At 38.9% G+C, this 13,141-nt stretch overlaps 1 protein-coding gene across 3 annotated transcripts; it reads right to left on the bottom strand.

The window, feature by feature from the left end:
• Nucleotides 1–5,742: 5,742 nt before the first annotated feature.
• On the bottom strand, nucleotides 5,743–11,834 carry LOC133137490 (uncharacterized). Of its 3 annotated transcripts, none has more exons than XM_061255804.1 (6): nucleotides 11,606–11,834; nucleotides 9,503–9,557; nucleotides 8,972–9,384; nucleotides 8,453–8,531; nucleotides 7,920–8,057; nucleotides 5,743–6,962 (listed from the first exon to the last, which is right to left on the bottom strand). In XM_061255804.1, the coding sequence occupies exons 2-6, from the start codon at nucleotides 9,511–9,513 to the stop codon at nucleotides 6,941–6,943; spliced, it is 663 nt and encodes a 220-aa protein (XP_061111788.1). In that variant the 5' UTR covers nucleotides 9,514–9,557; nucleotides 11,606–11,834; the 3' UTR covers nucleotides 5,743–6,940. The 3 variants fall into 3 exon arrangements, with proteins under 3 accessions (XP_061111788.1, XP_061111785.1, XP_061111787.1); XM_061255801.1 differs by lacking the exon at nucleotides 11,606–11,834 and adding an exon at nucleotides 9,934–10,481; XM_061255803.1 differs by lacking the exon at nucleotides 11,606–11,834 and adding an exon at nucleotides 9,766–9,925.
• Between the last annotated feature and the right edge of the window lie 1,307 nt (nucleotides 11,835–13,141).

The raw sequence follows: 13,141 nt of genomic DNA, 5'->3' as shown, positions 1-13,141 counted from the left end.
TTTCTTTCTCCATTTTGTATTTCAAATACGTATTTCAAATTCATATCTGTGGTTACACATATGACTTTTGGCCATAAATAAAAACAACTTCCCAAGCACAAAGCAGGGTTTTTCCATCATTTCTAGGGATAACCTTCAGACATGCCACATTTTCGTAGTGTTTTGATGATCACAACTATTTCACGTCAAGGGTAAAGCTTGTATATATGAATCTAATTTGATCTTGTTGTCTAATTAGCATGGATTGCATAGTGGAACTGACATTATCCTAAAGGCCAGGGATGATTTTAACTACATTTTTTTTCACATGGCTTTTCATTAAGCAAAAGTTAATCTGGAACAGGTAAAGACAAGGAATTTCCATATGCTTAAGCTGTAGTGTTCACATCTAAATATTAAAGGCATGTCCTACGTTACAGGGTATTGTATTTGTTACTTAATACACTGCTCAGCATACTAACTTCTGCTGCGGCAGCTTGATTAGAATATCCCACTGTGAACCAAAATAATTACCGAGCGCATATAATTAATGAAAAAAGAGAATCAAAATTCACAGTGAACTCGCAGTCTTACACTCATCCTTGTCAGATGGGACGGAGGCAGATTTTCAGTCGTGCGGACTGACTAAACTTACAGCGTGACAACTGGACAAACAGGCCAATGCATGTGATTGTGGTTCAAGGTCACGTCAGCGATCTTTGGACCAACTCTGGTATGAGTTAATCATCTGTACTGTGATATACAGTGCCGCACAATTCTCTCAATCTTAAGAAGAGGGACCTGGCCCAGTCGCACCCCTCCCTGCACCCTGCTGTCCTGGGCAGCTGTGAGCCATGCAGTCATTCTGTTCTTGTTTCACTTATGTTTCGGCCCATTCTCCATGGCAGGCTGCTAACATCTAAACCCGGTGTTTTCATTTTAATTGTTTGTTTAGAGTTACCTACCTATCTTTCACTCCTCTGTTCCCCTTACACACACACACACACACATGCACACACTGACATAAACACACACACAAGCATACACACACACACACACACACACGTCTGATATATTCTGGTGGAGCCTGTGTATGTATTTCATTTTTATCTCTGCAGTACATTCTCACTCAGAAAATAACGACCTCCTTTTATTGCTTTTGCTTTTATTGCTTATTATTAATTTATTTTTATTGATTTTGCCCTTATTGCTGCTACCGGGGAAAAGATTTTGCGTAAAAGGAATCGAACCACCTCGTTCATCATCTCAGACAAATTAAATGCAAGGATGCCCCTTGAACAGCAAGGACAAGTTCTACAGTGAATCTGAACAGGCAGAAACATAGACATTGAAAAACTGCGGGTCAGGAGAAAAAACTACGAGAAAGTTAAAAAAAATAAATAATAAAATGCAGATCAATCACTGCCTTTTGGGTAGTGAAAATTGGCAAGATATAAAACAGACAGGAATAGCACTAAAATAGTAATAATATGAATCATAATTGAATGCAATGACAACCAGATGAGCGCTAGATCACAAAGTGAGCTAAGTCTAGTTAGAGCAAATTTTCTATAATAAGGCCATTTTTTATTCATTATAACCTCTTTGGATTCAACCATGCATTCTCTCTCTCTCCCTCTCTCTCTCTCTTTCTCTCTCTCTTTCTGTCTCTCATTCTCTCTCTCTCACTGTCCTCAGGTCTGTACTTGTGCTTTCATAGGCTGTTGAAATTCCTGTGATTCACTCATTTGTAGGGGATTGTAAACCCCTTTGGCTCTGGGGCCACAGGGCACTCCTGCAGAGTAAGACCAAAAGGGCAGACAGGGAGTAGAGGTTCTAGAAATCTCAGAGCTTTTGCTTTTAGATTGTTACACTAATGCAGAAAGAAAACATCTAAGACCAAATTTAAGAAAATCTAGACTTTTGCACAGCACTGTATCTAATGTTATGTACACCAGTATTACATTAGTGCCTGTCTTTATTTTCTCCGTTTGTCCTGTCTGTTGTAATAAAGGGTTACTCTATTGTTCTATCTATTTATCTCAGACAGCAGGCAGATTATTGCCTGGTAGAAAATTTGAGTCCCTGTAGAATGAAAATCAGATGTGGACTTGGAGCAAAGTCCAGAGCCAGATGCAAGCTTAGAGACAACACTAGAGCCAGAATCACAAGAAGAGATGGACTGAGAGCAGCCTTCATACTGTAATTTAAAAACAGGAAGAAATGCTGCCACAGGTGGCATACAATCAAAGGAGATCAGATTTTTTGATTGCACCACCCATATTGCTATTTCTGTCCATCATCCATATCAGACTGACGCGCAGTACGAGGGAGATAATACACAAGAGTGGATTCAGAATAATAACACTCAAGTCTCCTTTCTTCTAGTAAAACAAGCAACATAAATATCCACTGCATTTCAGACACTGGTGAGTGAGAGCGCTGACAATATCTTCCCAGGGTACAATTCTGCAATTTCATTTTTGAGATGCAATATGATTATACATGCTACACAGTAGAGAGACAATATTTTAGTGCACCTGTACTGTTTTTGATCCAGGGGTTTAATGGAAGTACGTTTAATTAGGAACAGCACGGCAGAGCTGGAGTCATTGCAGCATTTTTGTGCTCTGTTGGACTTTATGTAGCAGCTCACTATGTGACATAGAAATAGATGGAGACTGAGGGAGTAAAAACAACTACAGTATTTGGGGAAGTATCTTTCCTCTTTAATATTATCTCAATATTCTTTCTTCGTCAACAGTTGGCATTTTTAGAATTTCCTAATATTTTTTTAATATTTTACTGAAGTAGAATATTCACTTTGAAGTGAAATAAAAGTATCTGGGTTTTATACTGACTAGCTTTCACACTGCCATTATAAAGACCATGCAAACTGGCATTATGAAACAGAATTCTTTTTGCTATTGACAGGCATTAGATTCTCTCCAAATATTTTAGCACTTATTCACATGTTTAGATGTAAATCAATGTTTACCCATGCTTTGACCAGCAGGATTTAGATGAAAATAGATGAAAAGCAGAGGTTATATTGGTTCCAGTCTTCATCTCCTGATGGTACAGCAATCAGGATCCATATTGACTTGCCAGTTCATGGCCAGCCAAAAAAATAAAGCAATAACTCTCTGAGTAAGTAGGACTCATATTCCTGTTTGTTTTTCATTAAAAAAACCCAGTTTATCAGTTTGTACAATAAATTTTATTTGTGATAAACTTCCAATTCATTACACGTCATATCCCCTTGTGGGTTCGTTCTTCTATTTAATGGCTTGGTAAACAGATTTCCCAACCCAGAAACGGGCATGCTTTTGGGATAAATTTCATGTTGATCAACATTTTGATCTTTACCCTATTTAATTCATGTTCTTCATCTGCTTCTCTTTAACTTCCTCTTCTGTCCACCCCCACACACACACACACACTCCACCTCCCAACTCCACCCATTCTCAGGCTCCATCCAATAAAGATGCAGGAAAGCCTTGTGACTGTGTCACATTACACCATTTTTCTGTGACCCCAAATTAATGTTCACAAACTTACACAACCCCAACACCCCACCCAAACACATCTTGTGCCTAACAACACCCTTTAGCCACAACTATACTGGAAATATACCACAACCTCTCCTGCCTCATTTCTTTATTATAGTTGTGTTGTTGTAATGTTAAGCATGTATTGGCCTACATTTACATATTTTAAAGAGACAGAAATGACATGAAAAAATTTTCAGGTGACCCCATGCTGAAATCGAGCAACCCAACATGGGGTCCCAACGCACAGTTTGGGAACATCTGATTTACACTGTGTGCCAACTTCTTACAGCTTACAGCGTGGAAATGCACCCTTCAAATAATGGTAATACTACCAGTTATTGTGTATTGTAGAATACTGCACAGTGCATTCTTAAGAAGTAATGACATGCTCATTTAGTTCCAAAATGGCTGAAAAATCTATTAACATTAAGAGACCAAAAGTATGTCATCTGGCTTAATACGCTCTTAATAGTTTTGCTTGGCATTGTTTTTGTTTTGTGTTAATCTACACTACTGTGCAAAAGGCACATATAAAAATGTAGTTTGCCAAAGACTTTTGCACAGTACTGTACATCCTCCATTTTGTGTTCCAGATTGTAATGGTGAAAAAATTAAGTCAATGTCAAACGAAAGATGGATTAATCAGCTACTGATTCTGATACACCTCATCAGTATGACAAGATACACATTAATTATTGCCAATGATACACATTAGTGGGATTTATAATATCAATAAAACTTATAACATTACATTACATTAATGGCATTTGGCAGACGCTCTTATCCAGAGCAACATACAGTTGATCAGACTAAGCAGGAGACAATCCTGCCCTGGAGCAATGCAGGGTTAAGGGCCTTGCTCAAGGGCCCAATGGCTGTGCGGATCTTATTGTGGCTACACCAGGATTGGGACCGACCTTGTGGGTCCCAGTCATGTACCTTAACCACTATGCTACAGGCTGCCCTATTTTGAGTAAATTTTACGTTGGGTAAAACAAAGTGAATAATACTAAACAAAAAGCAAGTAATGACTATAATGATATATTTCAGGTCTAAGCCATGGTCAAAAAATATCACAGGACCAGTGCTGACCTGATTATTTTCTTCAATTAAAATTGATCTTATAGAATCATGTACAGCATAAGACCACTTAAAATGCCCAGCCAACAATAGTAGAGTCAAGGCAGTTAAATATCAGTTGGTTGCATGTGAGCCATGGAAAAGCAGTTCTGGGTGCTATGCTTCAGCGGCAGCGCCATTACTGCAGATAGGACACAGCAGTGGCATTGGCTATTCCTTCTATACTCACAGTATACTCACAGCTTTTCCTTCTGTACCCCCCCCCCTCTCCCTCTCTCCCTCTCTCACTCTCTCACTCACAGTGATTCAGGTCTCTGTGCCCTGAACAGATGGAAGCTGTGAACAAACTCTCACAGCTACACATTGCTGTGGGTGTTATTACAGTGCAGCATACGTTCCTGTGTAAGCCGTACTTTTGTATTAGTTATCCCTTCAGTTAAAGAATGTTATGCGTGGAAAAAGCCATGGAATGAGTCATTTTATCCGTTATTGTGCATTTTTTCCCCTGACTATTTCATCACACTCCCTGTTCTATTATGTATCTTGCTTTTTGTGACATATAATTTCATCTCCCTGCCAAGACAATTACATGGGAAAAGCATTAGGCTTATTTTACCCTGTCTGTGCCTGCTTTATCTTTTACCAAGAAATATTGTGTACCCAGCTTGTAAGCAGGCTTTTTTGGGTTGCTGTTTGTATTGATTTAAAACAAAGGACACCAGAAAACATTCACTGAGTGGTAAATGGAACACTGGGAAAGTGCTTTGTAGGATATAACAAACATTCAAACAATTGCCTTCCAAAAACAATTTAATTCTGCGTCTTGTATGTATATCCAGCTAGGTAAAATGGCAGAATTTAATCTTCAAATCTTTTGTGGTAACTCTGAATTTACACCAGATTGCTCTGTTCTTCCAAGCTCCACTACAGTAAATTCCAAGCACAGGTAGTCTCAAGACACAGAGGAATAGTTTTATTGCATGTGCCATTCACTCTGGACCATATCATCACATTCACATTACGTCTTACAATACAAAAACACACATATGACAACCAGCACAAAGCCCAAACAATGACTGATATGAACACTATAAAGCATTATGTAGTAGTGACCCCCCCCCCCAAAAAAAAATAAATAAAAATAATATAATAAATAATATATGTATAATATAAATATATATATAAATATAAATATCATATATAATAAATGAATGCATAAATAAATGAATTACCCACCACTTCAAACATAGAAGAATGAATTGTGTTTTGATATAATAAACATTTTTTATAAACACTACATATATGAAATAATAGTACACCTGCTTGCATGTTAATGTGTATAGTGTTGATTCAATTGAGAGAGTGCCTTAGACTGCTACTGCTGAATGAACATCCACCAGAAAACATTGTGTGCAACTGTTTCTTTGTTTATAGAAAACATCTCTAGCTAGAGCATGCTAGAATTGGAGTTTGGAGTCATTCAATTAACATGCTTCACAACACAGTAGATAACCCGCAATGCTTTGGTTGCTTATGCTTGCTTGCTTTGCTGGCAAATAATTGGACTTCAGACATGCCACATGAAGGAGACAGCTCTAGATTACACCTACTTTGCAATGGTTTTACAGAAATTACTGGGCCGCTTTGAACATTCAGCACTGTTGAGTATAGAAAGTGTTTCTGAATGAGTGCGCCATAAGAAAGCTTTCAAACTACAAAACTTTTTTGGTTAGCAGTCAGATAGAATGAATATGTAAAGTAAAGGCATCTGTTTGGCAAGTAAGCCTCATATTAATAATGGAATCCAAATTACTTTTACAAACTTTGAAAATATAGTAGCAATACTGTTGCTTGGAATGACTTCCTTTTCAACACTTACTTATCCAGTTTGGCGGGTAATTAGTTGCAATGGGATGATTGCTGGACATTAACGCGCACACTTAAGGAACTGAAAGTGCTTCTTGAAAACAAGTCTTTGGATGGCGTAATAATACATTTTAAAAATAAACATTTCAAGTGTGGCTTGGTCCCCAAAAAGGGAAGTCACTGGGTACATAAACAGAAGTTGGCATATTCTACACAGCAATACTGAGGGATATGGGATAATACAAAGGCATCAAAAATAGATGTAATCAGTTAATCCAGATATATGCAGTACAGACCGAGTCAGGATGAGCTGAGATTATCTTTACAAATTCAATCACTGTATGAACACCTATTTGTCACACAGTTTAAAAAACAAAATAATGTACAATTGCTATTTCACACAATCAAAATACAAAGTAGAAATGTAATCATTTAATTTGAAAACAGTCTTCTGAGTCTTCTTAGAGGATCACCTCAGGCATTCTACAGAGGACAGAAAAGTGTTTGTTGATATTACACTTCAAAATAATGAACTACATTACATTTGCATTCACAGTAATGTGCTGTTATCCAGGGCAACTTACTTAATAGTGCTTTTAATAAGGTTAAATGAACAGAAGTATAAATTCAGAAAGTTACAGTGGCAGTTGAATCAAAGGCTCCTTGAATGACACAACCCTGCAATTAACCTTTTGTCCAGCACAAAGCTGTACTGAAGGAGATATACGGAATTCATACAAGAAAGTGCAAAAAAAGTGTAAAATATAGCACTATAATATGAACTGAAGCACCAGTAGAAATTAGGAGCTCAAGTTCAGTGAACTTTAGACATTGCTTCTGGCAAGAGGAAAATCTGACTTGACAGAACCAAGATGCAGTTTCTAGAGCCATGTTTTCAGCCTGGTCACCAGAAAAGCACAGAAAAATTACTAACCGTTACTTGTTTTCACATTGAGACAGTTGAATTTTCAAATCATTACATTGTTGTTTTATCTGAAGTGTTTGATCAATCAATCACTTATGTTGTGCTAGACTTATGACCAGCTAGACACTTTCCTGAAGATTCAATGAAAATTATTTACTGTATTCACTGCTGTTACACAAATGTACATTAGATACATATCGAATATAAAGCCAAGCTATTCATGAGCCACTCATGCTACCACACCAATGGCAAATAAACACCAATCGTGGAGAGCAACAGCCTGGCAGAAATGTAATTTCACTTTACAACTATAATCCAAGAAACGTTATGTTTTGAGATAACTGTATAATAAGTGGTTTGTGACAGACCAATTAAGTGGTAACAATGAAACAATGCAACAATGAATTCATATGGCTCTCTAAGGGCAAGAAATAATACACAAACACATATACACACACGGACACACACTCCCCCCTCTCTGCCAACTTCCAGCGTAGCAGCACTGCATCTCTCACCTGTCTCTGACAGAGGGAGTGCTCTGTAGTGTCTGTCTGCTTCCCTCTGGAGCGAGGGAACAAGGGAGAGACAGAGAAAGAGAGGGAGCCATAGCATGGGAAAGAGGCGGGGGGTGCCAGGAACTTCTGTGATCATAACTGTCGCAAGGGAAAAGGCAAAGGAAGGTTTTGCAGAGCATTTTCCAAATTCTCTTTTTAGATTTTCCAAATATTTGCTCATTTTAAGATGCATTCCAATTACTATAAATAAATAAATATACGTTTATTAAAAATTCGTTTTGCATAAGTGACATGTACATGATACTGCCTGATCACAGTTTCCCTTTCAATATTTAGTGTTTACTGGATATTGTTTTGAAGTGGAAACTAAACCGCAATATGCACATATGTACAGTACATACTTATAGCAAGAGATAGGATTACACAGTACAGACCCTCTACACACAGGCAATACAGGATTCATATAATGACAGCAGATTGCTGTTGTTTTCACACCAGCCTCACTGACGGTAATATTCACAGATAACACTTACCAGAGTTTAGCAGTTATGATGATTGCCGACACAATTAACACTGAGGATATCGTCACTGTGACATAGAACTGAGGGTCAACTGGAAGAGATAGAAGTCAGTGTAACCTGTCCCAGTTAAAAGTGAAACACATTTTCTATTGTTATTCCAAAAGGTTAACTTTCCACAGGCTCAGAGTAAAATGGGGGCTGTAATTCCCTCAGTCAGAATTTGGTTTGTTCATTCGATTACAGCAGACACCACAAATTCACGTAGGTCTGCATTCAATCGAAATTCCTCTTGACTCATAATTCTTCGCTGAAATGTCAGGTGTTAATTCAACTGTATGAGAGAGTCCATTCAGGAACAGAGTGAGACCATATATCTGTCCGAGTTGATTTAACCTGGATCATTTTACCGTTTTGTTTTCTTCACATGCACGGTTTGCAATCACCAAAATGTATGACACAAACTGTATATTGTATTGAAAAAGTCAGACTTAAATATGTTTTGATGAACCAGCCATTGTCATTTACACCTACCTTCCTCTGGTGCCTCCTCATTGACTTGTCCTTCTCCAGCTTCCTGAGTGTCTCTCTCTCTCTCTCCCAGTAAGGTCTCTTGTGGTCCACTGGTTGGAGCACTCTTGTGTTGTTTCCAAGACTTTGTCGCCTTTTGATAATGATCCATTTGTTGGCCAGACACAAAGAGGCTTGTCTCATCTTCGTTCATCTCTGTCGGACCCCAAACGACCACCCAGAGCGGGGTGGGAGTGGCCTGAGTTGTGACAGACAGCTGAGGTGAGAGTGAGCCTCTCTGTGTTGCTTTCACCTGCTCCCTTTCACCCCCTTGCTTCGTTGCACTTTTCTGACCCTCATCACATGATATGGGGCGAATCGCCACTGCAACCAGGAGACAGCAGAGGGCAGCCATTCGGGTAACAGGAGAGAGGGAGCTGAGACAGAAAGAGAGGGGTTAATTAAGTCCAGTGGATGGGCTGGGGTGTATTCAACAGGGGGAGGGTCAGTGCACGCGTGTGTTAGCCTGGCTACTGCTATCGCTCGCCAGCTTACCATCTCCCCATCGCTTCAGCTGTTCACAGCAAAGCTGCTCTTTCTACCATCTCTCCTGATTGAGAATAAGAAAGAGACAGGTTTACTCAGACAGCGGCTGATCGAGGAAGTGAAAGGCTGGCACAGAGAGAGGAAAAGAGCAGTGAAGGAGTCCACATGTACAAACAGAATCACACTCACAAAAACCAACAGTTTTACAATTTACAAATGTGAAAAATAAATGTTAAACACTTTTCACACACGGTTGATCCAGATAAACACACCTGAAAAAGGCATTAAGCATGACCACACATGCATGCTGCTTCTTCACTTAGGAGACACGCAAATTTCACTTGTCAAGGCTGTTCAAATACAGGTCCAATAAATTCTGTCATTTACGCATGACCAAAGACACACACATGCACGGACACGATATATGCTAACATGCCTACCTCTCGCAGCAGAAGGAGGGAGTGAGGGAGAGAAAGGAGAGGTAGAGAGGGAGAGGGAAAAAGCATTAGTTGCCTTGGAAACAGAGACATGAGGAGTGTGAGAGGGAGGGAGAAAAAGTGGGAGAGATTTAAATGCTAATTATGCTTTTTTAACGGGTGTAATTAAATGTGACAGATACAGACAGAGAAATCGAATTTATGACAGAAATGGACTGGAGGATTACTAATGTTCTAATTGGCAGAACTTAGTTTTTAAGGGCTTGTTTATTGTGTTAGAGAGCAGATGATATAACCCATATTGGCAATTAAGTATATCTATAAAGTCCCCGGTACCATTTTTTAAATGGAGAGTTACCAGATAGTGAGGTAAACATTTTTTGAATACCACTACACTAATACTATTTTTGAATAGGGATTTGGCTCTACCAAAACATAAATATTAATATACAGCATGAATGCACAACAATCATACGGACAATCGGACAATACGGACAATCGGACATACGGACAATCGGACATACGGACAATCATAAATGACATTTTCAAAACAAACCACAATTATTTCACTGCTTAATTTTCACAAACAAGCACACGTGGCCTCTTTAAGTGTGGAGAGGGGATTATTCACAAGGCAGAGAAAAGGAGTACGTACAGCATGCATTCATTTACAGAGTGTGGGAAGAGAGAGAGAGAAAGAAACAAACACGGGCGGATGAGCAAGAATTTCAGAGATGGTAAAGTCAACAGACAAACAAGATAAATGATTATGACAGAAGTTCTCAGTTTGCCATGTTTATTTCATGCATGTAAAGAAATATTGACAAAGAAAATAATCAGTCATTCTCGCTATGTCTACCTCCAATTACGCTCACTCAGTCTGTCACATATCATCTCCCTTTCCGCTCCCTCCCTTCATCAGTGCAGTCTTTTGATGCTGCTTTTATTTTCCACTGGGAAAGCTACACTACAGTATGTGCTTAATGGCCTCTCCCTGTAGACCACTGAAATGAATATGAACTGGAATTGATATAACCCTTCTAAAATTTCAGCCGAACACCAGTCCTACTGGAGCAATGAGCATCTCAGTACACTATTAATCTGAGAAAGTTCAGGAGGTTCATTGATGCTGGGGAAGCATCTTTGCAATCTGAAGCGCAGTTAATAACATCCACTGGATGTTCTCTATACTTCTGACAACTACACTACTAATGTAATCAGAAACCTAATGACTACATCGTTTGAGAAGCAGCTGGGGAAAATTCATTGTGTTACTTTCTCAGTATTAAGCTACGTTAGAAGACGGCTATACTGATCAGTCTATCACCTCGGTGGTATAAATAAGTTTGGCAGTAAAATGTGTTTCTACCTATTGCTGCCCTTGCTGTCCTTGCTTAATTGCCTGTGAAATATTCAAAATGCCTCTGACTGTTTTATGTTAATTTTTTAAAACATTTCCATAATTTATCTGATATAATAAGCTGTATTGTATTCACAGTAGCACACAGTTATAGAGTAGATACTACTAGAGTGTTTTAACTTCAGCACTTTTGATTTGAAAAGAAACGATGAATATGAGGTTAAAGTACAGACTGTCAGCTATAATCTGAGGGTATTTACATCCATATCAGTGTACAGGAATTACAATATGCATTATGCTGGGATTTTCACCCACCAGTTTCTGGAGTTTGCAGAGAAAGGTGCGTAAAACAAAAAACATCCAGTGAGCAGCAGTTATATGGGCAAAAAACCATTGTTAATGAGATCAGAGGAAAGAAGCTGACTGGAAGGTGACAATAATACAAATAACCATGCATTTAGGGGACCAAAAGAATGGGACAAATTAACATAATCTTAAAGTTGTCATATTTAGTACTTGGATTCAAATCCTTTACATACCATGACTGCCTGTAGTTGCCTCCCATATACATCATCAGACACTGGGTATCTTTCCTGGTGTTCTATGCCAGGCCTTTACTGCAGCCATCTGCAGTCCCTGTTTGTTTTCGGGAGATTTTTGTGTTCAGTCTTGTCTTCAACAAGTGAAACGCAAGTTAAATTTTATTTAAGTAGGGTGAATGACTTGGCCAGTCAAGAACTTTCGATTTTTTGCCCCTGAAAAACTCTGCAAGGTGAAGTGCTGTCAGTGGATTTGAAGGCATTTGGTTGGATCTGACCAGATAAGATAAGTTTCTGTACACTTCAGAATTCATCTTTCTGCTGCCATCAGCTGTCACATCATGAGTGAAGATGAGTGACCCAGTGACAGCCTTAGGCAGTACATGCCTAAACCATTACACAACTAGGGAGGGGTGTTTTTGGATCATGACCAGTCCCTTTCTTCTGAACTGTTGAACTGGTATGTGTTTAAAAGCATGTTGGTGATTTTCAAATAAAAATGTTTTAATCACATGGACAGAAACCTACAATTTCGATTAGTAGATGGTTAATCACCACCTCTTGGAGTGCGATTGGAGTTGGAGTGCAATTTCTGACTATTTCCCTTCTGGGGGGGGGGGGGTTTGGCTGTTCCTTTTGACCAGCACACATTGCTTTCATCTTCACTCTGATACAAGTCAATGTTTAATCTCATCTGTCCTTTTTTCAGATCTCTGCGGGCTCTTTTAGGTATTTCTTAGCAAGCCATAACTGGTCATCTTGTTTTTGCCAGTAGTTTTGCTTGTTGCTCTGTAGTTTGTGTAGTTTGTGAAGACTTCTGCAGACAGTCACTGAGACACACACCTGCCTCCTGAAGAATGTCTCTGATCATCAACGTCAGAGGTGTCCCTTGGCCTACCAGGCCCTTTGCAATTAATGCGCTCACCAGTGCTCTCTTTCTTATTAATTATGTTCCAATCAGTTGATTTTGGTAAGCTTAAGGTTTAGGCAATGCCTCTTCTCGTATTTCTCAGCTTCATAATGGCTTACTTGACTGTAATTGGCACAGCTGTGTTCGTCACGTTGACAGAAAACACTCCAAAGGCAATCAAAAGCCAAGAATCAAGACTAGAAAGCTGTCCTTTACCGGCACTAAATAAGCAATTGAGCACACACGACTAATCAGAAATGCCTATGAAGCCATTTATCCAAACCATTGTCATGCCCCTGAAATGCGGGGGTGGGGGGCTATGTAATTGCTATGTAATTTGACGTCATTCAAAATAAAATTACCAATGAAATAAAATGAAGACCCATATTGCGATCGCTTTAA

This window comes from Conger conger, chromosome 9 (assembly GCF_963514075.1).
Source record: "Conger conger chromosome 9, fConCon1.1, whole genome shotgun sequence".
In the NCBI taxonomy this organism is placed as follows: Eukaryota; Metazoa; Chordata; class Actinopteri; order Anguilliformes; family Congridae; genus Conger; species Conger conger.
The sequence above is the reverse complement of the archived record's forward strand: the minus strand, read 5'-3'. Positions and strand labels throughout refer to the sequence as shown.